General features: G+C 40.6%; 2 protein-coding genes across 4 annotated transcripts in view; one reads left to right on the top strand and one right to left on the bottom strand.

The window, feature by feature from the left end:
- Positions 1-9,305, top strand: part of msh2 (mutS homolog 2 (E. coli)) — a 45,467-nt gene extending 36,162 nt beyond the window's left edge. Inside the window, exon 17 of one of the 2 annotated variants that reach the window (XM_088324115.1) lies at positions 8,885-9,305. In XM_088324115.1, the coding sequence (XP_088180241.1) occupies positions 8,885-8,972 (88 nt within the window). In that variant the 3' untranslated portion in view covers positions 8,973-9,305. Of the gene's footprint in view, positions 1-3,832; positions 4,081-8,884 lie in introns of those variants that run through there. The other variant, XM_088324117.1, reaches the window with a different exon arrangement.
- On the bottom strand, positions 89-27,956 carry fbxo11b (F-box protein 11b). Of its 2 annotated transcripts, none has more exons than XM_088324119.1 (21): positions 27,557-27,956; positions 26,574-26,743; positions 26,418-26,499; positions 24,967-25,108; positions 24,780-24,909; positions 21,678-21,761; positions 21,471-21,603; positions 19,685-19,791; positions 19,506-19,617; positions 19,324-19,430; positions 17,717-17,854; positions 16,190-16,407; positions 14,095-14,275; positions 13,900-14,022; positions 12,398-12,483; positions 12,248-12,324; positions 12,024-12,167; positions 11,738-11,956; positions 8,324-8,432; positions 8,156-8,254; positions 89-1,980 (listed from the first exon to the last, which is right to left on the bottom strand). In XM_088324119.1, the coding sequence occupies exons 1-21, from the start codon at positions 27,642-27,644 to the stop codon at positions 1,851-1,853; spliced, it is 2,679 nt and encodes an 892-aa protein (XP_088180245.1). In that variant the 5' UTR covers positions 27,645-27,956; the 3' UTR covers positions 89-1,850. The 2 variants fall into 2 exon arrangements, with proteins under 2 accessions (XP_088180245.1, XP_088180244.1); XM_088324118.1 differs by having other exon boundaries at positions 24,967-25,111; positions 27,557-27,955.
- Between the last annotated feature and the right edge of the window lie 39 nt (positions 27,957-27,995).

Here is a 27,995-nt window from a genome sequence, read left to right as displayed (position 1 = left end):
CCGACACGTTTCGTGATTTTTGGTCAGCGTCATTTTTCGACAATTTACTGTAGTTTTAATTCCATTTGCCATATATATATATATATATATATATATATATAAGCAAAAACTACTTTCTGAGGGTGCGCCTTAAAGTCCATAAAATCTGGCTGATAATAAAATAAAAGACATTCAAATACAGTTAATTTTTGCTCCGAAATACAAAACTACATGATAAAGCGTTGAATTAAAATCCGCTGAGCAGAATTTTTTTTGTCCTTTTTCCCCTTTTGTTAAAAAAGCAAGAGTATGAGAGGCCGGTTGAAAAGTCAATCATACATGCTCTCACATCAAACATCATAGTCTCACACATGGACAGCTAAACTCTCATAGAAAGTCATACCCACGCACAAACACTACTATACTCGCATACACACTCTACACAATACTATCTCACAAATGTGACAATACTATAACATATACTACGATACTCTCTCAGAAACTACGAGTTTGAAAGAGTAGTAGTGTGTGCGTGTGAGAGTATAGTAGTCTGTGGGATAGTAGCGTGTGTATGAGTGTATAGTAGTGTTTGAGCATGGCTATGACTGAGTATACTTGTGCATGTGATGCTACATGTGAGAGCAAGTATAATTGACTTCCCATACAGAAGTACATCATACTTTTACACATGCGCAGCTAAACCCATGCACAAATACTACTATACTCTCGCATACACACTACTACACTTTTCACACATAACTATAAGATCTCACTTGTTCATTTACTCATACACACAGTACGATACTTTTCAACATACCCTCACACATTCAATGTGTGGGAGAGCAGAGCAGTGCATGATTAAAATGATTATGTGAGAGTATGATGTCAAACGGCTACGAATAATTTCACACATTCATAGCCATGCACAATACTCACATATTCCTATACTCTTATTACACAACTGTACTATCTCACTTATTACTATACACTCATACACACCGTACCCTTTAAAATATAGTATTATATTACGCATGTAGGAGAGTATAGAAATTGTTATGTATGGGTATGGCTGTGCATATGCGAGAGTATGTGACATGTGAGAGCAAGAATGATTTACTTCTCATACAGAAGTACTTCATACTTTTACACATGCGCAGCTAAACCCATGCACATACTACTATACTCTCTCATACACACTACGCTTCTTACACGTAACTATACTATCTCACTTGTTAATTTACACTCATACAAACAGTACAATACTTTCTAACATACTCTCACACATTCAATGTGTGGGAAAGCAGAGTAGTGTACGAGATTAAAGTAATGATTGTGTGAGTTTGTACTTCTCAAATGGCCTCTATTACAGAAAAAAATCTCTTACACAGTCATAACCATGCACAAATACTACTATACTTCTCACGCATACCTAAACTCTTATACACACACACACACACTACACAACCTTACTTATTACTATACACTCATACACACTGTACTATACTCATATTCTCTCACAAATAGAGTATAAGATTATAGAAATGGTTGTGTATGGGTATGGCTGTGCAATATGTGAGAGTATTTTACATGTGAGAGCAAGTATGATTCATTTCTCCAACGGCCTCTCATACAGAAGTGCTCCGCACACACAACATAAACACACACAAGCGAGGAATGCTTTTTTTCTCCTTTTTTTTTTGAGGGGGTTGGGAAGTCTTTTCCTCTGCCGCCCCCTAGTGGAACTCGCCACTCTTAGCGTCTATTGCGAGGCTTTGTGGGGGGTTCTCAGGCGTTTCCATGTGCGACGCATGAATGCGCGTGAGGTATGATGTCGCCCGCCAGTCTGGCGTGCCATTTTTTTTTCTTCTTCTTCAATTATGCTGCAGCGTGTTGGACTCGATGGGCGGCGCCGAATCGTAGAGCGTGTCCGTGTCGTGCGTGGGCTCCCCCGCTAGCGTGCACGGGTTGGACAACGTTCCGGCACCGCAGTCGCAGAAAAACCTGGAGAGAGGGGGAAAACCAGAGGATTCTAGCAACCTGGAATTAAAATCGGGTCCTGATTGGGAGTTTTATGACTTTCCCCACATTGACCTTTCCCAGTGAAATCCATTAAGTGTCCTATTGTCCCAGGGCGGAGTTAATCGGGAATCTGTGATGACATTATGGAGTGGCAAGCTAGCTCCTTTTCCGATAGCCGTGATAACAATCCGTTGAGCCGATTTCATATTTTATGACGTGATCCGCACAATAAAACCCTCATCTCGATTTTGAGCGCTAAATTAGTTTGGCAAAATGTAAGCTATTTCACGCGTCCTTCAAAAGATCCATGGGCAATAGGCGCCTTGCATGTGTGTGTAAATAGGTAAGTGTGAAGCACATTGTAAATATATATTGCTATAGTAGTGCAGACCATTTACCATTCGACATTTTCTCTATTAAAGGGACAGGATGTAATATTTATTGCCTTATAGTGGTACAAAAGTTTCATTCGGTAAAAGAAAAACGACATTGAATATTGGGGGAAAAATGTATCAAACATCATCCAATTGAATTTTAGAAAGAAGAATCATAGGTCAAAAGGAATTTGTACTTTTATTTGGAAATTCCTACCAAGAGGTGACCATGTTTTTCTGCCATCTTGCTGCTTTGCTGTGCTCTCTGGCACTGGTTTTTGTTCTCGCTAGACAATAGTGTATTCTAAAGGTCGAATGCCCGATTTCATTGTCACAATATGTTAACTCATTTTGTAACAATGACAATAAAGCTCTATTCTGTTCTAAATATTACAAAATTGGCCTTAAAATCTGTGTTAACAATGCTAAACTGAGTTCAAAGAGCCTTTTGTTTTTTCCCCACCCTCACCACGTTTATCTGCTTTAAAGAGATGGAAGGCTGGGGTGATTTCAGCCCACGATACGGTAAGGCAGGGTTCTTACAGTGCTTAATCCTTGAATATGCTGAAATATTAACGCAAGGATCGTAAAGTGCTTGAATTTTGGGTGAATGGCTTGTAAATGTTTAAAATGTAGCTATATTTCGCAACATGTTATTCTGAAATGACTGGTTTCCCCCCCATTGCTTCATCCCTCGTGATTAACTGCAGCTGGAATGAGTTTGTACAGCATTATCCTATGAGATGTCGTTATGCTCAAAATGTCAGGGTCATGCTAAACCTTAAAAGGGCGCTGTGGAAATTGTATTAGTCCAAGGATGAAGAATCAATTCTGGACGTTTATTAGTGAATGAAGTGGTAAATTGTAATAGAAAGCACTTCCTGTACCTGGAAATGTTAGGGAAAAATTACAATGATATGTAACTCTTATAAATGGGAAGAGATTTGTCTCAAAAAACAAGTACCTTTGAGTTTTTCCTCAAGATCTAAAAAATAGAAGGTCTTAATAACTGGACACAAAATTTAAACTTTCATATGTACAGCGCAGTTAAATTTGTGGCTCTGCAAATGACATGATTTTACACCAGATATCTTGTTAATGATAATGATGATATTGGCCTTAAATGTCCTTAAAAAGTGCTTGGATTTGGCTGTGAATTTGAGACAAGCTCCTGTTAATATCTATGAGTCATCTGAGGCCTTCCCCACTTTTGTACATTTTACTTTCTGCAATAAAAATATAAAAGTCATCGAGTAGTCTATTGAGCCACACGGTCAAGAAACATGGCAACAATTCCAAGCATTAACAAGCAACCCACCCAAAACTCAAGCACTTCATCAACCTTGTAAACGATACATTACAATTCAATCCAAGCATTTCAGGATTTACAAACCCTGTTGATCAGAAATTGTTATGACATTCTTGCATCTTTTTAACCCCCCCCAACTCAAACGTTGCAGTTGGGTGTAGCCAGAATCGAACCAAGGCCGCCGCGGTGAGAGCATCTAATCCTATCTACTGGACTACCAATGGATATAAACGACACATGAATAGGCAGTAGGTTTTTATCTCAGTATCCCTTTTTATTCACAGTACCAGGGACCAATGTTAATTTTGTTGGGCGTTTCACATGCGGCATGTGAAAAGCACTATACATTTCACAGAATATGGGTATATAGTCTTCATATATATATACAGTGGAACCACGGTTCTTGACCATAATCCATTCCAGAAGCCTGGTCGGGAACCGATTTGGTCGATCACCAGAGATCAATTTTCTAATTAAAAATAATGTAACATTGTTTTAATCCTTTCCAACACCTTGAATGTTTAGCATGAATGATCAACGTGATCATAAAGCTAACACATGCTAATCATAGGTTCGCGTTATCGTAATCTTCCGTACGAAAGATTACGCTAACATGAACGTGTAAAAATAAAAAATCAGGTCGTTTGCAAGTCATTTAGCACCACAAGTAGCTAAGCACAGCATTGGAAAGGGGGCTCCGTTCCAACACCCTGAATGTTTACCTCGAATCATAAAGCTAACCCAGGCCAATCGTACGTTTGCGTTAGCGTAATCTTCCATACGAAAGATTACGCTAACATGAACGTGTAAAAATAAAGGATAAAGAAAATAATTACGAATAGGATTTCTTACCCCGTTCCTCGATATCAAAAGCAAAAAAAGAGGCACGTGTGCACGTTGTTACAATGTATGTGTTTCACCCGGTGCGGTTAGAAGGGGGCACCAACTGTCAATGTAAACACTGAAGTTTCCGGTAAAGCTGAGTGACATACTTCAGTGTTTACATTGACAGTTGGTGCCCCCTTCTAACCGCACCGGGTGAAACACATACATTGTAACACACGTGATAAAAGTTGGTCACGAGGGGTGGGGGCCATCTACACCCGCACCGTAGTGTACGCACTCGCACATTACTGGCGTTTGAAGACAGATTTTTTTGACCGAACAGCGAAGCAAGGATTTCTCAAAATGTTTGGCCAAGCACTGATTTGTGCGAACTGAAAAGCGTTCGCGAACCGAGGTTCCACTGTATATATATATATATATATATATATTCGCATTGAAAAAATTAACTACCTTCTTGCCCTCCTCTATAACGATAACCCCAACCTGATTCCCAAAACTATAAATAATTATAAAAAAAAAACAATGAACACTAAAGGTTATGTCATGCGCTACCAAGTATTGGAGAAAAAAAATAGAAACGATTGGATTATTACTTAAACTATTCCCTCCCCAATAAACTAAATATAATTCCCAACCTAACAATAAATGAAAAACAACCCTTTAGCCTCTTCCCAACATGATTACCAGCATAGCAACATTAAAACAGCGCCAAAATAATGAAAAGATATTGGCCAACTCAACCTAGCAATAATAATAAAAACACCCCAAAAATGCATCACCAATATCTCATCAGCTGCACCGCTTATCCTTAGTCGGGTCGCTGGAGCCCATCCCAGCAATCATCGGGCAGTAGGCAGGGGACACCCTGAACTGGTTGCCAGCCAATCGTAGGGCACACGGGGACAGACAACTCACTCGCTCAACACCTAGGGACAATTTGGACCGGCCAATTCACCTGAAATGCGTGTTTTTGGAATGTGGGAGGAAACTGGAGTGCCCCAGAGGAAACCCACCCAAGCACGGGGAGAACATACAAACTCCGCACAAGAAGTCTGGAGCTGGATTTGAACCCACGCAGGAGGTTCCCATGACATGAACTGTGCCACACATGCGCTAACCACTGCGACGCCATGCTGCCCCCATGCTACGAGTGTGCGGCACAGTTCTGAGGTCATGGGTTCAGATCCAGCTACCAACCTTCCTGTGCGGAGTTTGCAAATTCTCCCTGTGCTTGCGTGGGTTTCCTCCAGGCACTCTGGTTTCCTCCCACATTCCAAAAACATGCATGTCAGGTTAATTGACCGGTCAAAAATTGTCCCTTGGTGTGAGCGAGCGAATTGTCTGTCCACGTGTCCCCTGCGACTGGCTGGCAACCAGTTCAGGGTGTCCACTGCCCGAAGATGGCTGGGATGGGCTCCAGCACCCCTACTGAGAATAAGCGGTGCAGATAATGGATGGCTGGACGGCATCATCAATATATCATTGTCAAAATAAAATAGCTGCCATTTAACACACACCAATAACACCAACATGAACTCCCCAAAAATAAAGACAAAAATAATTTCCTACCTAGTTTTGGAAAAAACAACAACAACAACAAAAAAAAAACTGATTCTATAATAAAAAAGTCCTATCCAGCATTAAAAAAACAATAACCAACATGATCCCGAACCTATCAATAATAGGTACAAAAAGACACCTATAACCCAACATGACTACCATTCCCAACCTACTAATTCAATAGCCTTAACTCCCTAAGAATGATAAATACACTAGACGATTTTCGAGGCGATTGAGAGAATTGGTGCTGGATCTGGAAGTTGTTACCGGCAGCATCTAGTATTAAACCGTAGGCATGTATTCAAAATGCATGAGGCCCATTCATTTCAAATGGTCACCAAGGTATCTAGGGAAATTTTCAGAGCGGGTCTCTGTTTCACTTGAAATTTGACCAAGGGAGAGTGGTGGATGCCAACGAGTGGATGGCTTATTTTTATGTAAGTGTTAGCATTTAGCCGTTAACATCTACTGACTAATAAGTTATGCTAACACAATTTGTTCATATTTTTATTGTTAGAATGTAGCAGTTAGCATCATTTGTTCACATTTACCTGTTATTATGACTCGTTATCTCATTGCCGACAGTGTTTACAGCTAGCATGAGCCGAACACTGCTATGGTGCTTACGGCATCGGTGGCAACGCGTACGCATGGTATCAGCCCATCCCAGCTAATAATCGGGCCGGCTATGCCAGCGCAACTCATTGCCGACAGTGTTTACAAAATCATCTTAGCTGTAAACACTGTCGGCGATGAGTTATTAGCTGGGGCGGGTGGATGCAATGCTAACTAGCAGCGCATGTAGCAACCCATAGTTATATTTAATGTGGGTCAGTTTCCTTTACATGCCACCCCTGGTTACCCACTGAAATGAATGGGCCCCATCCATGGTAAGTGGTAAATTTTCAAACCCTATTCATGCCTATGGGACAAAAAAATCTTATATTTTGGGGTCCTGCGTTGTAACGCTAACCAAAATTGCTAACCCAAGACATAGCACACAATTCCTGATGGGGCTGGAATTTACTCACAGCACTAGTGGCAATGAGTTGTGCTGTTGATTTGTGAGTATAAAACATTGAATACCTTTCCAAACTAGCATTGAAAAAAAGAAAATCTACCTTTAACTTATCTAACTTCTAAGAACCCCTTCCCAACGGATCAGATACTATTACAGAAATAGAATAATAAATGTTAGTTAAATTTAAAAGGGTCTTTAGGCAAGACACCGAACCGCTAATGCCCCCCACTGCTAGTGGTGAGTGAAGCTCATTGTAGAGTGCTTTGGGAGGTTTTTAGTGAAAAGCACGATATAAATGAGTGTTGCAATTAACGATTATTTTAATGATTGATGAATATGACTTTATAAATCACATTTTTGATTTCTTCTATAATTGAATTTAAGTTTTGGACGCATAATACAAAATTTAAATAAACAAGTATTTGACAATCAATTTAATAAAATAATTCATAGAAATGTAGGCTATCGAACTGCAAACACAAAATACACATTCCTTATTACTTAATCCAAAAATTATATTTCACTTACACTCATCATATAACGAATGTAGAAAGTGCAATAAATCAATTTTTAAAGTTTAGCTCAATTTATATTCACCCCCAAAAATGTCAACCTTAGTGTAATATGCTTAAAAGGCTGCCCCTTGTGTTGAGGTAAAGTCATTATTTATTCCCTTCTCTATTTTTGCAGCAGGTTCTGTTCCCTTGTTTACTTTCAAGTGTTTGACTGTTTCGTGCCAATTGTTTGTAATGATGCAATGTTCAATAAATGATTGGGGATGATACTTTTTGTTAAAACGGTTTTTAGGCGCCCTCTGCCGGACCAAAGTGGTACTACAATTTCACAACGAGGGTCAATGCACTTATTTGCATGGATTAACGTTTTTAGTGGGTCATAAATTACACGAAAAATTGATGAGGTAATGAGTCGCCAACACTTTCAACCAACGATTCGTTGTTGCAGCCCTTATATAAACACACAATTTACCATTTCTGACTCTTTCACTGCCCTTAAAAAATAATACAGTAGCGCATAAGCGTCCCTTACCTATCATGTCGTATAAACTCCACGTCATGTCCCTGGTGGCACTTCTTGATGCAGTTGACGCAGATGGCGTTCCTGTCTGTGGTGTTGCACGTGTGACACCTGAGCACGCAAAAACGGCGTCACGCACGATTGCTCACAAACGACGGGGCACTCTAGGAACTCGCTCACCGGTAGAAGTCGTGCATGGGGTAGCTGGTGTAGCTGGAGATCTTGTACAGGCACTGTCCTCGACTCACCGCTTTCTCGATGGCGTCCTGGTTGTTGTTGATCTTGTTGTCTTGGAGAGGAAAGTCACAAAATATCAACAATGGACGAGTATCGGTACTCTAATTTAAGCAGTTTAACCACTGTATTCCTTGTGTTGCTGCGTTGCAGTGACTAACAAGTGTCGTTTTTAACCAGCTGTTTTTGTGTTTATCAAAACTTTGAAAACTCAAGTACTGTCTTCTTGTTGTCTTGTTTCAAAGTCAGCACTTATGGCTAGCAGCTAACACAGCGATACCTCTAGTTATGAATGTCCCTACATAGAAAAGTTCCAGGTTGCAAAGTACCTGAATGGGAAAATATTGCCTCAAGTTACAAAGGCGTTTCAGGGTGTGAAGTCAAAAATGCAGTACGCTATTCGCCGCTCCCAGAGTTTCCCCAACGTTATTAAACTGTATCACTTTAAATCTACCTGGCAACCCAGTGCGAATACAGCATGCTCCCAGCATGCTCTTCGTGTTACAGTTCAGAGAGAACAAGAAGTTGTTCCGGCAAGATTAAGTGGAGGAGGATGCAGCCATCATTCGATCGGCCCAAATTGAAGACATTTTAGCCAAATTTCATGCGGTCCCGGAATCACCCGCAAAACGTGTTGACGAGTCAGGCTACAGGCTGCTTCCAAATTTCCGACAGATTTTCAGAAGCAGTCATTGGATCCATTTTTTCAAGAAACGAGGCAAAAAGGTAATTTAATTCTGAAATTAATTTTTCCTTTATGATTGTATTTTTTACATTATATGCCACTTTTATGTTTATTGTGCAGTAATGTTATTTTAATATGTTTTTGTTTCATGTTCTGATGCTCTTATGATTCAGTAAAAAAGTATACGGCAGTTTAGCGGAACTTGGAACGGATTAGCGCTTTTACATTCAAAATGAGTCTCTACTCATGAAATTTACAGATTACGGAGTTACTTCCAGGACGAATTCTACTAGTAAGTGGAGGTACCACAGTAGTACGGAAATAATGGTACTTGCTATGGTAGGCAATGCAAGTATTTGTTGCCCTCTAGTGGTCTGCTAGAAAAATGACAAATACATACATTGTTGGGTTATCAAAAAGGTACGTGTGTATTATTTGGCTACTATATGTCGTTGTATTGTGTCATGCAACCCAAAAAAATGGTGCCTAAGGATAGAAACGACAGAGTAACCCAAAAACAATTTCTAATTTTGTTGCCCAGCCGGTTCTGATTGTAGCGATGGAAACCCAATTAAAAAAATGCAAAAACCTGTTTATACAATACGTTGTGTACTTTTGCTTGTTCAAATAATACATTATCCCTTTAAGATCATCCTTGAAAATTAATTTATTTGGAGAGGAAAGGGAATATTTTGTACTAATGCTATATACATAGAGGAAAACATCAACAATTCTTATTTTTTCAAATAAAGAAGTTATGTTGGATTTTGAGAATGAGAAAAAAATAGATATTTTAATAGTACTACAATTTCTTTGAGTTAACAAGAAAGGTCCTCAACTAAGGACCTGCTAAAACATCCCTATAGGGGTTACTTAAGCTCCTCCAAAAATGATTAACTAATGACTTGCACTATATTCCATCCACATTTGCCCTAAAACAACCCCATATTTTTTTTTTTTTTTTGGGGGAGGAGAGTGAGTCGTTTGAAAATATGATGAAAATGTTAAGCAAATGTGTACAATATTATCCTCTAAATATTCAGTTTATTTTTGATACAATAAAAATATATGGCGACTTTTTTTAAAACTCACTTTGACTAAAACAAAATACACAATTTTGTTGTTTTCAAATTCAAATCAATTTCTATAAGGTTTGTTTAAATTTTACAGACAAGTTCAATCATGGGAAATAATTGAGCCCTGCCAAACACCGAAAATCAGATTAGAGTGGAAGAAGAGAGCTTTCCTCGTAGAGTATTTAAGATAGACTTAAATTAAAAGTGTTTTTTAGATAATGTTATCGCTTTATAAAAACCTGCACGCCAATGCTGCAGTTACTTCAAGTGTCCAGCAAGTGGCATTCATGGACGGAAAATAATAGTGTTTGAACGATATGCATTGGTCACGATTCATATCGATACACAGGTACCGATTCGATTTATATCACGATTTTCGATAGTTGCGGTCCTACGAGTATTGCGATCCGATATAATTGATGCTAGCGGTTTAATTTCCCCCCCACAAATACTAAAAGAATACTACTATGGTAATAAATCATTCTACAGAAATACCACTACAGTAATATTGCTTGAATCCTTTAACCACATTTCCTGTGGTGTGTCTTGGGCAAGTACATCCCTTTCCAGGCCAACAATTGTTTCCGCCCGGTCTCGAACCGAAGACCTTTTGCATGTTAGGCGAAGTTGCTAATCACGGCACTATGGAATAACTAATAAAAAAATACAGAAATACTACTAGATAAATATTGAAATGAAATGATCTGCATTTATATAGCGCTTTTCAAGTCAATGACTTCCCAAAGCGCTTTACATTGTGCTTCACATTTCCCAATAGCGGCCGTGATCTGTGCAGCCATGTAAGGCGATAACCTGCTTATTGGGGGTTCAGTGTCTTACCCGAGGACACTTCGACATGTAACACGGACAAGCCGGGATTCGAACTGGGATCCCTTAATCCTAAGACGATCGCTCTACCTCCTGAGCTACTGCCGCCCCATATTACAACGGAAATACTACTACAGTAAAACAATAAGATACTACAGACATACTATGAATTTCAACAATATGAATACAAAAAAATAAAAATCAAACGAAAATACTAAAAAAAATCACTACAGATTTAAAACATAAAATAATTCCACTATGAAAATACAACAAAATGACTATTTTGTACTTCTGGAGGAATACTACAAGATACTACTAAAATACAACTGCAGAAAGAATACAAAAATGAATACAACTAAATATCAAATGTAGTGCTTATAACGGGACCTATTGTATTATTTTCTTTAATTGAGAGCGTTTCAAAACCAATTTGATGAATCTAATCGATCTAGAAATATCAAAAAGGGCACAGTGGTTGAAAAGGCCTGCCACGTGGACCACGTTCACACTGACTTTTTACACATTAGCCTTTAAATGTGGTTGTTGTCAATGGTTAGTTAAGCTTTGTACTGTACAGTAACGTGATCTATTGCATTTCTTTAGCCTTTGATGACCTCAGAACGGATTCATCCCGTTTCCGTTCGTTTCAATGGGAAAAAGTGTTTTCGAGCGATTTACAAGTAGAAGTTCGTCCGTACATCCCACGCATTAACGCAGGCGCTAGAGCGACGCCGAACAACAAAGGGCATCTTTTTCGGCAAGCCTCCGTACCTTTCATGGTGACGTTGACGCCGGAGGCCAGAAAAAGCCCCCCGAAGCGGTTGTTGAAGATCTGGTTCCCTTCCAGGGTGGCGGTGGCGTGGTTGGTGATCTCGATCCCCGCCGCGAAGCCGTCGAAGATGCGGTTCTTTCGCAGGACGGGGTGACTGTTGGTGCTGATCAGCACGCCCGCCTGCGCGTTGCGGAAGATGTCGTTCTCCTCCAGCAGGCCTGGACACACACCCCACCCCCCAAAATGAATCGAGGGGCGCGCGACATCACCCCGGCGGCGGCGTACCTCTGCCGCCGTTGAAGATGCAGATGCCGCCGTCTCGCCCGTCGTGGATCTTGTTGCGCCTCAGCGTGGGGTTGCTGTCCGTCTTGATCCACACGCCCGCCATGGCGTTGTCGAAGATCTCGTTGTCCTCGATGAAACCCAGACCTGGCCGATCGCACGGCGAAACACGGATCAGACGTGTTTTCCCCCTCTTGGCGTGCGCTCACGACCGACGTGGCACCCACCTGAGTTGTAGACCAAAATGCCGCCGTTCTGCCCGCCCCAGATCTTGTTGCGCCGGATCTTGGGGTTGCTGCCCGTCCTGGCCCACGCAAAGGAAACCCAAATCTACCTGCGGTACTTCTTTCGTTTTCGGCGAGTGCGTCAAACGTTACCTTATCTGTACGCCCGAGTACATGTGATTGTAGATGTCGTTGTCTTCCAGCACGCCGTGGCCGTTGTCGTAGAAATACACGCCCACCTGCCGCAGAACCGATGGCGACACCGTGAAACCAAGACCTAATACGGCCTAAAATATAGTGTTTATAATTATGGCTTGTTTTTTGCATGAATGTTATTTTTTGTATCTCGTTTCTGGACTATGCCTGGTATGTTTGATTTTTATGTTTATTTGATATTCCCCGTGTAAATATTTATATATTGTTGCTTTTATTTTTTATTTTATTTCTCAATTATGCTTTGTCGTCAAGTTTGACTTTCGTTCTTATATTCATTTATAAATGTGTTTATGCATATATATCTATAATTTGTAGTTTTTATTACAATATTCCTTGTTGTTTATTTTTATTTAATTTCTGAATTATATTCTGAAATTCGATTTGACTCTGTTGTTTTGTTTCAGTAGTTATTCATTATTTTACTATTTTTCCCATGCATTTTATTTCTGAATTAGTATGTGTTAGTATCTTTTTTTCCTATATTTCATTTCAAATATTTAATTTTTATAAATTGATTGTTTTCAAATGTCTTATGGTAAATGCTGTGTGCTTTTCAAGTCATTGAAGTCCTCCCAAAGCCCTTTACAATGTGCTTTCCACTCACCCATTCACACACACACTCACGAACCCATAGTGGCGACAGCCATGCAAGGCCCCGATCTGCTTATTGAGACCATTAGGGGTTCAGTGTCTCTTTGGGTTTATATTTGCATAATCTTTTTTTTATTTCAGTATGTATTCCTTATTATTTATCTATTACGTATGTTCTGACACATGATTTTACTATACAGGTATACATTCAAATAATTGATTTTATATAATGTCGTTTATATTTGATTTTGTTATTTTATTTTGCATGTATTTAGTTTCCGCATCATATTTTCCATTTGTTTTCAAATATTTATATATAAATGTTTGACTATTTTCACAAGGATTCAGATATACATTTATGTAAACTTTTTATTTCAATATATATTTCTTATTTGCGTTTCATTTCTGAATTCTATTCTGACATTAGAATTTACTTTTATATTTTCAAATTGTTTTATGTTTACCTATGTATATTGTTGTCTTGTTTGTTTTGCTTTTTAAACAATTTTTTTTTTCAAAATATATTTCATTTCGCAGATTACGCTTCAGTGTATAGTAAGATCATGTTTCCATAGTACAATGGTTAGCACAGACGCCCATCACGCAAAAGGGCCCCAGTTTGAGACCAGGTGAAATCGTGTTACCCTGGAGAGGGATGGGTGCCACCAGGCTGTAATGGCACCCCTACAAGTTTGTGTGGTTAAGGGATTCAACCAAACATTTCAAATAATAACAAAACTAAATTTCAAATTATATTTTGATATCGGCTTCCATTTTCTAGTTTTGTGCGCATTTTTGGTTTCTCTTGAGCGTTTTTAACCAAGCTTCCTTGAGTGTGTTTGCGGGACCTGTTTGCCACTGTGGATGCGGTTCTTGCGCAGGACGGGCGTGCTGCCGGTGGTCACCCAGACGCCGGCCAACGTGTTGCTGTACACCTCGTTCTCCTCGATCACACCTTGGCCCTTCTCGTGCTGCCGACAGGACGTCGCCCGGCGTTAGGAAACGACGCCAGACGCGGCTCGAAAAAAACCCCCGGTACTCACCACGTAGATCCCGCCGTGCTGGCCGTCGTGGATCTTGTTGTGGCGCACGATGGGGCAACTGTTGGTCCTGATCTGGATCCCCGCCAGGGCGTTGCCGTAGATGTCGTTGCTCTCGATCAAGCCGCGCCCGTCGCCGAATATGTACACGCCTCCCTGGTTGCCGTTAAAAATGGCGTTGCCTCTGTAACGGCACGGCAGCGATTTTTAGAGTCCGTGGAAGACGACCAAGGCCTCTGCTCGGACACCTTTTTTTACATGTCCTAAAACTCAAGCACTTTCTAAGTCAACCTCCAGTACCATGAAATGAAGAAACCCGCTGTGAATCGTAGATTTCGCGTACCCCGGATCTATCTGCGATTTGCATGTGTGGTTTTTAATATTTCGTGTGCATTTATCAAAGACATCTGATTTTTAAATCTCGAGTAAAGCTCTATTCTATCTGTGGCTAGGGGGGGTGGGGGGGGGGATCTCAATCTCGCCCCCCGGGAGCCAATTGCGGCACTCAGGGTGGTAGTTTGAGGCCCCTGCCTTATAATAAAAGTTAAAAGGAATTATTTGACTGCTAAATGTTGCTGTATTAGGTCAGGTGGCCAAAAGCGAGTGTTAAAACGCATCGGTGTGTGTGTGAATGGGTATGTGTGAAGCACATTGTAAAGTGCTTTGACAGGTCTTTAGTGACATGAAAAACGCTATATAAATGCAGACTACAAGGAAGAATACTAACTACGGAGACTAAAAGTGGTCAAAAAAAGAACACTTTCGGCTCAGCCTTTCCTAACGTTTTGGGGCCACCCGTAGAAGCAAGATGGTGAACAATTATGACAGCTATCCCTCTGTGAAGCTCATGTTAAGTCAAATAAATAGAAATTTCTTGAATATTTTAAAAAAATCCACCTTCATATGATATTTAATCTATTTTATCCAGGAATTCAATGCTCCTGTTGTCCTTGGGTCAGAATGAGCCACCACTTTATTGTTAAAAACGTACTTTTTCAATTTTAGATGTTTTGACTTTGCTAAGATTGGTCCAAAAACGAAAACAACTGAAATGCCGTTTTTAATTCACATTTGCATGTAAACTGTATAAAAAGTACAAAGATGTCCTTTAAAATGAGGATATCAGGAGGGGTAATCCTTTTGCCCCCCAATGAATTCCATTTTTTTACCAAAAGGGGCACCAAACAATAGAAATAGTTCCTTTAAGTAAAACCCTAGTGGATTATGGATCCCTCGATTCCAAATTAATTTGAATTCTCAATGTTTTTTTTTAATCTCATTTTGTTTAGGGAATTTTTAAAAATCAATGTTCTAAAACAGAGGCCCAACCTCACCCAGGGGCTCTGGTGGCCCCTAAGTCAATTGAAACCCCTGATCTTAAGTGTTTAAAATTAGTTATTTGCATTTAATCTTGTGCGTTTTTTTAATTTTTTTTAGTTCAAGTTATTATGTTGTCTGAAATGACAGTGTAAAGTTGTTTCTGCTTGTGGTCACTGTGGCGCAAGGGGTAAATACCTCAAATTTATTTTGGTCTAGTTTTGCTGTAATTTTTTTTTTTTTACTTTTGCTGTATTTTAACCTGTTTAAGTTTTACAAATTGTTTTTATAAAAAAAAAACTGAAAGCACTTAAATTGAGCAAGCATCATCTCCCAGTGGAATGATTAAAACTAGCATAAATATGTGCATGATTGTCACTATGTTGGATACATCTTATTATTTTTCTGCAATGTGATCTTAAATAGCTTCATCAAATAAAATGTTCTGTACTACCTCATGAACAGTATATACACAGAAAAACGAAAGATACTGAACAATGGCATGCTTCTTTGCAAAGGTAAAATGGAGCCATTTCCTGTGGCACACTAGACAAGCTATCTCGGCACACTAGTGCGCCCCAGCCCATTGGTTGAAAACCACTGTAATACAAGTAAGTTCTAAGGTCTAAAGTTAAGGGGTTAAGCAGACTCGTGACCCATGGCAACAATTTCAAGCATTTACAAGGCCTTAACCCAAAACTCAAGCACTTTCAAACCTTGAAAACATTACTAGTCAAGCATTCTCAAGGAATTTCAAGCACCCGTGCGAATTCTGGCTTACCGTATCGTGGGGTCACTGTTGGACGTGATCCACACGCCGGCGAAATTGTTGGCGTAGATTTTGTTCTCGATGAACTGGCCTCGGCCCTTTTCGTGCACGTAGATGCCGCCCGTTTGGCCGTGATGGATCTCGCAGCGCACCACGGTGGGATTGGCGTACGCTTTCACCTCGAAGCCGGCGATGCGGTTCCGGTGGATGTTGCAGTTCTCGAAATAGCCCTGGAAAGGGAGACGTTTGATGCGGTCTTTGCACACCGGAACAATTCTTACTACAAACTCTGTATACATCTTTTTAGAATCAACACATGAATTATAAATACAATAACCAATTGTCTTATTTTGCCAAAGACGCTTTAGTAGTAGACAGCCTGTTTGTGCCCCACTCCTTAAATACAGCAATCTAGTAATAACATGACAAACCTTGTTATTCCAGGAATGTGTTTCAAATTGGTAGCCCATTGCACTAATGAGGAAAACATAAGTATTTGTCAGCCTCAAAAAGATTGGTGACCTACGTAGGTTGGTAATTCATCAATATGGTCTAGAGCAGGCGTCTCCAACATGGTGCCCGTGTGTAGCTCTCTAAATCGCTTCCCTACACTGAAAGGCCTCAAATTTCTTGTACTTCAGAATACAGACGCTTGCAATACAGGTCCAAAAATAATCGCAATTTTCGTGCAGACCCAGTGCTCACGTTAAACATTCCATGTAAAAATTGAGATTGCAAGCCTTCTGAATCACCCAGATGTGTTTTCATACCCTTAATACGTTCCGAGATACTCAATGTCAAAATGTGCCAAAGACTTCTGTAACACCCCGTTAATCAAAATGGTAGCGTAGACCTTCGCCCCAATCAGTAAGGTTGGTGACCCCCGGTCAAGAGATAATTTCGTTTTGTTAGCGGTGTTCTTTTGATAAACCATTCAAGTTTACCAGGAAAAACGTGTAGAAAAGCCGAGCTAATCTAGTAACAGCGTTAGTAACCTATAACATGGTAACAAAATAGTAACTACATAGTAATAACCTTTGTTATTTCAGGACTGAAATGTATATCAACATGGTAGCCCGTCAGAATAAAAAGTTTCTCAGCTTCTAAGAAGTTGGTGGCAATATGATCTGTAGAATTTTTTATTTTTGTATCCGTTTAACAGTTCTTCACATTAGTTTACTAGCAAAAACTCCAACAAAAGCTGAGCTAATCTAGTAACAGGTTGTAATAACTTAATAATGACATGGTAATAACAAAATGCTAATCCTTTGCACTAATTAGTGACAAAGTAGTAGCGCTCAGCTTAAAAAAAGTCAGTAATCCCTGGCAAAAAACGTCTTCATCAATATGGCGTGGTGACAATTTAACAGTCCTATTCATTTTCTACTTAAGCAGGTCAGTCAATCATGTTTACCAGCAAGGACTTAAACAAAAGCTGAGCTAATTAAGTCACATGTTGGAAAATTGGCTAAATATAGCAAGCAAATCACCAGAGTTGGCAACACTTCTGCTGCTAAGCAGTCGAAGACTTTTGTTTACCATGCCGTGGTCGAACGTGAAGACGCCCACGTCCCTCCCGTGGTGGATGTGGTTGCGTCTGATGATGGGGTTCCCGTGGTTCTTGACCCAGATGCCCGCCAACGCGTTGTTGCTTATCTCGTTGTCTTCGTAGATGCCCTGAAACCGCGCGCGTGTTAGTGGTCAGTGTTTCCCATACCACATCAAGTCTTCGAGGGGTCACCTTGGCCGAATTGGTCCCGCCAGGGTCTCATTAACGATTATTAGTAAAAAAATATAATCGGGTTTTAAAATGCATATAATTGCGATATTAAAATAGATGAGGTATCTCATTTTAAAAAGATCGCAAACTGCATGGTGTGCTTCCTTTCACCCTTGTTTGTCCTCCCCGTAGAGGGGGAGGGGTGATAGGAGGCAGCAGAATAAGAACAGGTCAAGAGATAAAAATACAAGTAAGCAGAAAAAAAAGATCCTAATTTGGACTAATTTTATTGATATTAACGGCTGTAGAGCATGGTGTGTTCCTAAATGCTTTATCAGCCTACACTGGTTAAATGTTGAATTGTAAATAATTAAAGGTTCTTGTATTTAATAGTTTATTTAATAGCATTGAAGAGTTAATGTTTTAAATTTTTATCTTGTGTAGTTTGCTTTCAGGGATCTTTGTTGCTTGACTTGAAGGTTGCTTGGTATAAAAAAAAAGTTAAAATTAATTAAACGTTAACTGCAGAGTGAAAAAAGGAAGGCTAGAACATAATAGTGTATCATATTTTTTTTCTCTAAATTCTAAAAAGAGACATAATTCCCATTACTAATGATCCACTTGATATGCTTTCCCCATATTTCTTGATTTCAAATGAACAATTTTGGTGCATGAAAAAAAAACCCTTGTAGTCTTACACAGTCATTCTTGCTTTAAGTAAATAGATGCCGCATTGTTTTTCACTTAATAAGGGGATTGCAATCATTAATAAGGGGAGTAACTGGCTGAGGTTGACAGGTATGAAATAACCTCCTGTAAACCATCAAAGAAGAACCGGCATCCTGTCATAGTGCAATGACAAAAGCAGCAGTACTCATATTCTATAATGCCATTATCAAATCACTAGTACTAGTACATTTATTAAATCAAAAACACATTTTAGGCAGCACGGCGGCGCAGTGGTTAGCGCGTGTGTGGCACAGTTCTGAGGCTATGAGATCGAACCTCCTGTGTGGAGTTTGCATGTTCTCCCCGTGCTTGCATGGGTTTCCTCCGGGCACTCCGGTTTCCTCCCACATTCCAAAAACATGCATTTCAGGTTAATTGGCCGCTTCAAATTGTCCCTAGGTGTGAATGAGCGAGTGAGTTGTCTGTCTATGTGCCCTGCAATTGACTGGCAACCAGTTCAGGGTGTCCCTTGCGCACTGCCCGAAGATAGCTGAGATGGGCTCCAGCACCCCCGCGACCCTACTGAGGATAAGCGGTGCAGATAATGGATGGAAAAACCCATTTTGGTAATTTGGTCTGTTTACTTGCTGTTAGGCATGTGCCCCCGGACTCACTAAGACTGTTCACCAATCATGTTCTCTAAAATTCTATGGGAAACACCAGCGGTGCTCACTTTTCTCATTTTCCATTCCCTTACCTGTGCGTGATCCGTGATGTACAGGCCCACGTTTTCACAGTCGCTGATGTTACAGTGCTTGATGGTCGGGCAGGCCCCCTGGCCGCTCACGCACACGGCAGAACCCACTGAAACGCAGTAGGGTGACATTTTGTCCTGCGAAACGATATCAAACCCGTCGCTCTGTCTGTGGCGTAGCTTACCCGTGCACGTTGAGCGTATGATGCAATGATCGATGTTGGGACTGCAGTTGACTGTGATCTCCAGACAGTGGTGTGCGTTGTGGTGCTGGGCAGACTTATCGTCGGGGTTAAACTGAAGGAAAAAAAAACAGATTTTATGAATAATGCTCTAAACTTCTCATCTCATCTCCTTTCCTCACCTTTATGGTCATGTAGCCGACGTAAGCGTCCTCCGAGCCTTCCATGAAGACAAACGTGGAATCCCTGGTGTTTTCTATCACCACCTTGTCTGCCACTTTACCTGGCGCTAAGGGCAATGGACGACAAGCCGACATTTACCGTTTACACTCTGCTTGCAAGGGAAGTAAATTCCCCCCATTTATGAGAGGATGATATATCTCTTGGCAACCCAAAATTTGTATAATAAACAAAAATAGGACTGCAATGTAGAATAGGGCCGCACGATTAACCAAAATCTAATCGATATCGCGATGTGACGCAGTGCGAAAGGGAAACTGCAAAATAATGCGTTCTTTTCAAGGATTCATAGTTCCAGTTTGTTATTTGAGCGATGGTGTTTGGCCAACAAGAATTCTCACATTTCGTGGTTTAACAGCGCTGACAAATCAGAAGCAGGTTTCATGGCACCAGCCAATAAAGGCGAGGCAAAGTTTGCAAGATGTGTACGCGCGACCGATAGGCTGGTGCAAGCGCTAAGTTAAGCAGTCGGGTGCACAATTGGCCACCAAACCAAATGCCACGGCTCATGGCTCTAGTGACTCCACACATTGAAAATTAAATCGGATTCTGAGGAGTCAGAAAAGCGCACATAGAAGCTAATCACCAGCGGGTGCAGCCTGGATTTTTTTTATCGCGTAGGGAATTGACTGAGGCGGCGTCGGGAAAAAACGCTAACAGCTAGGCTAACAACTCTTAAGCCACCACTGCCGAACGTGGCTTGTGACCAACGCCAGATCCATTACCCATTAAACGGACGACTTGAAGCTACTACTCATGAAAAACTACTATTTTGTGTGACTGTATTTTAATAGTCACAAAAAGCTTGCAGAAGTCACGGTTACCCGATGCTAGCATATAGATTGCCCACCGCTCCCTAAATTGCTTTCTTACACTGAAAAGAGTAGCCCTCCAATTTAGTTGTACCTTTGTATAATGACAATAAAGAATACTTATTCAGCAGCAATTCCGTTTTAATTTGCAGATCTATAGTTATTTTGTGACAGTTGTATATTCTCCGTCTCTAAGGAAATCATGTCATGTTGTCACTATTTCACCAAAAACAAGCACAGAAATGCACTTTTCTTGTAAAATCGTATTGATCTGAAAAATCGCAATTAGGTTTTCTTCCAAAATCGTGCAGCCCTACTGTAGAATATAAAAACATAAAATACAAGACAATGTGTAAAGACATTTTATGAATTGCATTTATTGGAAGAGCCTAAACATTTGTTATTCTACATTTTCTAAAAATATGATTTTAGATATGCTTGTTTACAGCGGGAATGTAGTTAATACTGAGATTTTGTACATGTTTATAATCTGTAAATTTAGCGTATACCGCATTTATAACATGCGTTTTTTTTTCCTTGCCACTCAAAGCCGTGAACAGAGTTCGACCTGTGTTGCATCCAACTGCAAAGTTTGAACTGAGAAAAATAAAACAATTAGGGGTGCGCCTTATACACAAGTGTGCGTTATACACTAATGAATACATGATGTTTTCCATTTTGGAGACCATTTTATTAATCTACCGAATTTCACACAGTAAAAAAAATCTAGAACTGTAACAAACAATATATTGAAAAAAAATGTGGAACATTTGCATTAGTCAAACACTTTTTGTTGGATGGTCTTATGTTACGTTTACTGAACGTTAACATAAAATTATAATGTATAAACAGAAACAACGTTTGTGAAAAGCCAAATTACTCTGCTTATGCCTCGGCTGTTCCTGTGGCCACCTACCTGCGCCTATCATGGTAATGGGAGACTCGATGTAGATCCACTCGTCTGTGTAGATACCCGAGTGGACGAAAATGAGGCCTTCGAAGTGGGCCTCCTGGACGCCGCCCAGCGCATCTTCGATGGTGTCGTAATACTGTACCAAAAACCCAAAACATGAGTGAAATGAAAAGCGCTTGTTGCAAAAAAATAAAATCAAAATACACTCACCAACATGTTCTCTCTGCCCTTGTACCTGCCCGGATTGCTGTAGAAGTGCTCGGCGAAGCCCGGCTTTACATGGGCACCCTTGTACTGAAACACAACAACACAAGTTCTAAGAAAAACCTCAAAACATAAAAACTAGGGCTGGGGGAAAATGTCACGTTAACCATTTGCGTTACAATTTTCAATTGAAGGTGTGACGATACACAACAGAACAATTACAATTCTGCCCGTGTCAAGCCGCGCTGTTTTACCAAGTGAAGAAGAGTCACTTTTGTTTTCTGCAGCTAACGTTGAGTAGCAAAGTAGCGATGGAAAAGAGAAAGGAAAAACGTTTAGGTGGACCGTTTCGCTTTAAAACATTGCCCGATGGAATATTGACGAGGCGAAAGGGACAATGTATGCTTTGCAAAGCTGAATTGAATAACCATCGGAGCACTTCTTCCCTTGAAAGCTAAGCACCCTGGTACAGTGGGACAGTGGACCTCCTCAAACAACTTTGAATCAGTTTGGTGCAAGAGACAAGTGTTCTACAATGTTTACATATGTTTATGGAAGATTTCTCTTTGACACCACAAGATTTATGTACTTTCCCTTGACTTGGTATGCATTTTTGTTTACGACAGCTTTACAGCAAATTTACGGTTCAACAGTGTTGACATAAAGTACTTGAATATCTTTGTTATGACAGCCATCTTTGGCATTACAGTCTGTATGCATGTTTACTGTACATGGTATAGGCCTATACCATTTGGCATAATAAATGTCATCTTTTCTATGCATATTTTTCATATATATACTGCCATTTGTCATATAAATCAATTGCGATTAATCGCGATATATTTATTTCAATACTGAGATGGATTAGTTAATTTATTGTAATCGATTCCCAGCCAAAATAAAAACAAAACAAAAATGAGGCCTAAAACAAACAAAACGGCCTGTTCCCAGAAATCGCGTAAGGCCGTTGCACAATTGACATGAGAGAACACATGACATAAAGCGCAACACCATATTGCATGCTCCTCTTGAATTTATTACATATGCCTTGACGTGCCGACGAGGGACCGTTTAACTGTCGGGCCCCAAGGGTTGTTATGCGGCATTCTCGACGCAACAAATAAAGCAGTGGCTCTCGAATCATTGTATTGAAAGGCACTCGAAGGGCTACTTGTTATTTACAGATGAGTCGAATTCATGCTAAATAAAATAAATTATCCGTTTTTATTATTTGGCCTATTGCTCATTCAATAAATGATTTTACTTAGTTTTTATTTTTAAAATATTTGACTAAAAAAAGTAATCAACCCATAGTCCTAACCTATTATACTAAATTATCAAATACGTTAACAAGAGATTATCGTTTCTATATTTTTAGTTGTTTTTCTATTTAAGTAAACCACTAATAAGTTAAATAAGTTGATACGTATTTACTCGTTTTTTTACCAGGTTTTAAAATATAGTAAAACAATGCTTAACAAATGCTTTGACTAAAAAAATAAGTTCAATATTTAATAAACCAGGAAAATATTATCCTTGACATTTACAAAACTCTCAGATATCTTTTCCAGTTCAAGGATATGTTTTGCTTATAGATTTTTATCTTTAATTTACTTTAGCTTCCTTTTTTCTAAGACTTTTTTTCTTAGGTTTTTTTTGTTAAAAACATAAGACAATATGAAAATATTAAATATGAAAATGTTTTATTTTCCTAAATAAATCATTTTAATTATAGTAAAGATAAGCAAATACAAGAAATAACGAGCCAAATAATTGACAAATTGTAGGGGATTTCTTTGTGTGCTGCTGTGTCGAAGATTACCGACTACTTGGCTGCAAAAAATATTGCAATGGAAAGTAGCTAAAAAACAGAAAACTACTGTATTTTCCGCCCAATAAGGCACACCTAAAAGCCCTCAAATTTTTTAAAAAGCTGACCAGGCGCCTTATAATACGAAGATTATATATGGATCAATATGGATTCGCAACAGGTCTGGCAACTATGGTAAGCAGCCGCCAACTCCATTTCCCCCCACAGAAGTAGTGCGTGGTGCAGTCTGGGATCGATATATACAATATTTTTGGGGGGTGCGACTTAATCCAGCGCGCCTTATAGTGCAGAAAATACAGTACACTGAACTAAAATGAAAAAGAAAAACAGTGCTAACTCTAACCTAAATGTGATTGTATTATATCCCACTTACAATAATTTAAGCATTATTCCTTGCAACGTTCATTATCAATTTTGTTTTTGTCTTGTGCATTAGGGGTCTCGAACGTGATGCCCCGTAAGGAGAACACAGTAAGTAGCTCAACAGTGCAGGGTCATTGTGATTTTTTAGTAAATTGATTTTTTTCAGTGGTTGACTGAATCTATTTAACTCAATTTCCCAAAAATTTACCTAGGGTCCTAATAGCTTAAGGCAAGTAATGTAAAGACTTTATAATACCTTTCGAAACGAAATTAAAGATCAAGACGACAAAAAACACAATTGAAACATAAAAAACACAAAAGAAAAAAACACAAATATCTCTTGCACACAATCGTGCCTCGTACAGATTACCTGGCACAGTTTTTAGCCATGGCGAGAAACGTTATCATTAAATTTAAACTTAAAACATTGTCCAAAGTAGAAGTCACTGTCCCAAGTCCCTATGTGCATTGTGGGTAGACAGACCAATGACATGCGTCTGCGCTTGAAAGGCCTGACAGAAACCCCATCACCGTTTTGATAGTTCTGTTATTGAGGTCAGACGATGTTGCCACATAAGTGAACCGGTGAATTATTAAAAACGATAATTGATAAATGTTACTTAATCTTTTGAGTTCAAACAAATATAAATCTTATTCATGTGTTCACATTTTAAAGACTTTCTAAAATTGGATTATAGACATTTACGGCCTTATTTTTAAAATAATGAATTCAATGCCTTTCAATATTTTTCAAGGATCCACAGAAACCCTGCAACCTGGTAATAACATAGTAACAACATAGTAATAACATGTGAAGCTGTTATTTTCGAGAAGAATATCGAACTGGGTGGCCTTTCAAAACCTTTACAAGATCCGTGTATGGTGTGGCTACATAGTAACCAATAACCACTTACCAGCTGTTGAAAACTCTCCTTCCAGGGGTTGGGGTTTTCGTGCTCTTCGGGGCTGACCTGGTAAAAGCGTCCCGGCTCGGGGTGCATCATGGGACGCGTGTACTCAAACACCTCCATATAGAGACGTTTCCTGGGGAGGCGGGGGAGTCAGCTTCCTGCATCTCAACAATTTGGGGTGCCTTCTCACCATAATATGGGGTCGTTGGCGAGCTGGCTGAAGCGTTTGCACACGCACGCCGCTCGGCATAAATCCTGCTCCAACAAGTAGGAAAATATTTTCAGGACCACCTCGTCTGGAAGTTTCTGCTGAAGGTATTGTTCTGCTGGCGCTGCTGAAAACAACCACATGAATATATCAGAGGAGAGGCGTGAAATGGGGCAGCGATTAATAACTATTCTGGTAGTCGACTAGTCACAGACGATTTCAACGATTAGTTGAATAATCAGCTTTTATTCTTTTCCTAAATTTAGCATGAAGTTGAATTTATCATGTGGCACAAGATGAACGCAAATAAAATCAGTACAGTGGTGCCAGCACTTATGGCTAGCAGCTTACGCAGCGATACCTTTACTTATGAATGTCCCTACATAGAAAAGTTTCAAGTTACAAAATACCTGAATGGGAAAATATTGCCTCTAGTTACAAAGGCGTTTCAGGACACAAAGTCAAAAATACAGTACACTATGCGCTGCGATTAGCCACTCCCAGAGTTTCCCGAATGTAAACAAACTGGCTTTTGCTTAAAATCTGCCTGGCACCCCAGTGCACTTGGGTGCTCCCAGCATGCTCTTCGTGTCACCGTCACAGCTCCGGTGAGATACCAGGGAGGAGGACGCAGACATTATTAAATCAGCCCAAATGAAAGACATTTTAGAAAAAATCCATGAAGTCTTGAAAATTGTGCAAAGGAATCCCCCAGAAAAAGTGTTGACAAGTCGGGCTATCAAAACGTCTGTCTCTTGCATTTTTGACAGATCGTCAAAAGCAGTCATTGGATCCGTTTTTCAAGAAACGCGAGGCAAAAAAGGTAAATGAATATTTTCATTATTTTTATTTCCTCTTTGTATTTTTTATATAATGTGTCTCTCTATCTACGTTTACTGTGCGGTGATCTAATTTTACCATGAATTTGCTTCATGTTCTGATGCTCTTTTATAATTTAAATAAAACATATATGTATATACTGTACTTTTGCAGGACTTAAAACAGATTTGTGCATTTACATATAGAATGTGTCTCTGCTGATGAAGATTTCAGGTGACGAAGCTACTCAGAAAGGATTCAATTCATAAGTAAAGGTACCACTGTACAATGGAAAATACATATTTTATCGAACATACTCCAGATTAAGCAAGGTCTACTTAAAAAATGCTCCCTTTAGACGTTTTGGTCTGCATAGTTGATATTGATGCCGCCCTTTCCGAGTGTTTACGTTACCAGATAAAGACGCTAATGCACATGCGTGACTCTGAGCAGATTATATTCATGTAAAGATAGCTCTCTCTGTTGGAAAAACGTGCTTGGCGACAAGAGTCGACAATAAATTTCTATTCAACTATTCTTATCATCAATTTTTGCAGAGAATGTCGACTAATTGTTGCAGCTCCAGTGTGAAATCGACCGAATACAATACAAACCTGGCGAGTCGTGGCTTTTCGTGGACACGCGAGCCCGCTTGGCCCGATGGCCAAAGGCCTCTGTGGAGGACGTGGATGCCCCCTGCAGAAAAAGCAAAGGTTATCACGCAGAGCCACACACACACAAGCGTACGCTGCAATGAATCAAGATCATACCTCCATCAATCCCTTGCTGGGGCAGGTTGAGGCGGCAGCAGAGGCTGCGGCGCTCCTCTTGGGGAGCAACGTCTTGCGTCTGAGTTGATAGGGACTGTTCTGAGCTCCTGGACCGGACTCCTCAATCGCCATCTCTGCTGCTGCGGCTGCTGCTGCAGGAGCCTCCTCATCTGCACGCACGCACACATCATCAATATATTTATAGCACCCACACACATTGCCTGGAACAAAAGGTGCGGTGCAGAAACTCAACTGCAGCGGTCGATCATGTCAAAACGAGCTTTCTGTCAAAGGGGATTTTATAATGACAAATGTTGATCGTGCACACATGCGATCGTGATGCAGACCCCCCCAAACGAAGCCTTACGTTTTGTAGAAACGGGACGCGAGGCTAAAAGGCTCCTAAAGCCAAGTGCGTAGCAGGCAAATCCGCGGTGTAAACAAACGCAGCTAGTAGCTAGCAGCGCAGAACAAGGAAGAAGGGGTAAAGGAGACTTGAAAACTCCATAAAATGCTCACTATATAATCACGGAGAAACACATCAATGTCGTCGCCCCCGATGACGGCCGCTTCGTTGTTTTTGTTCCGCCCCAAAGATGGCAGTGCTGCCGCAGATTTACACCCCTCGGTATCGTTAGTGACAGCTGGGAATGCGGCGGCGAGAAAAAAAGAACTCCACGGCGATATTATCCAGGGAAGGACCAGTTATTTGTCCGGTCAAGCCGAGCAATATCGTCGGTGAAACGTCGGTCGTCTTGCTGCTACGCATTATGTTTAGTGGCAACCCCCCTCGACCCCCCTGCCGTTCCTCCAACCTTCCGCTAGCTAGCAGCCTAGCCGCGATACAGTCAAGCCAAACAAAGCGCGGCCTGGCCTAGGCTAAGCACAGCCGAGCCTCGGTGTTTCCTAATTGAACCAAGCGGCCTGGAGTGAGGGGTTTCGGTGTGGAGTCCACTCCAGGGGGGAGGGGTGTTTCGGCTTACCTCCGTCTCCAATGTTCCGTTCGGGCTGCACCGGGCGCGGCCTCGATACTCGCCTGGGTCTCCGGTTGGTGGCCCTGACGGAGTTCATCTGGGGAGTTGGTCGCTCGGTTCGGAACACGGAGCCGTCCTTCCAGCCGAGCTGCCGTCTAAAATTATCCCCCCACCCCACCCCCTCGGGCCCCGCCGCGCTAGCGCCCGGGCAGCCTGTCTCGACTGCGACAGAGAACCGGCAGGCGTTCGGGGTGCTATCGGCCGTTTTTCTCCGCCGTGTTCCTGCTTCCACCCCCCGTAACGCCGCTACAGTCAGCTCCGTCTCCGTCGGTGGCAGGAGGAGCCATTAACTCACACGGGAAACAATCGCGAGAGAAAAAAAGAGAAGCGCTTGTCTTTTTCGACCAATCGTAGCGGGGTTTTCATAGTCACCCTCCAATTGGGTGAC

The sequence above is a fragment of the Urocampus carinirostris genome, chromosome 19 (assembly GCF_059441175.1).
Source record: "Urocampus carinirostris isolate Australia breed hairy pipefish chromosome 19, RoL_Ucar_1.0, whole genome shotgun sequence".
Taxonomy (NCBI): domain Eukaryota; kingdom Metazoa; phylum Chordata; class Actinopteri; order Syngnathiformes; family Syngnathidae; genus Urocampus; species Urocampus carinirostris.
Note: the sequence above shows the minus strand (reverse complement) of the source record. Positions and strands in the feature narration are given on the sequence as shown.

Coding starts and splice junctions, on each gene's coding strand:
- fbxo11b (XM_088324118.1), bottom strand. CDS start 27,644: ATGAACTCCGTCAGGGCCACCAACCGGAGACCCAGGCGAGTATCGAGG. Junction 24,910..24,966: donor GCCAACGACCCCATATTATG/GTGAGAAGGCAC, acceptor CCGCCTCCCCAG/GAAACGTCTCTATATGGAGG. Junction 17,855..19,323: donor ACATCACGGATCACGCACAG/GTAAGGGAATGG, acceptor GCGCGGTTTCAG/GGCATCTACGAAGACAACGA.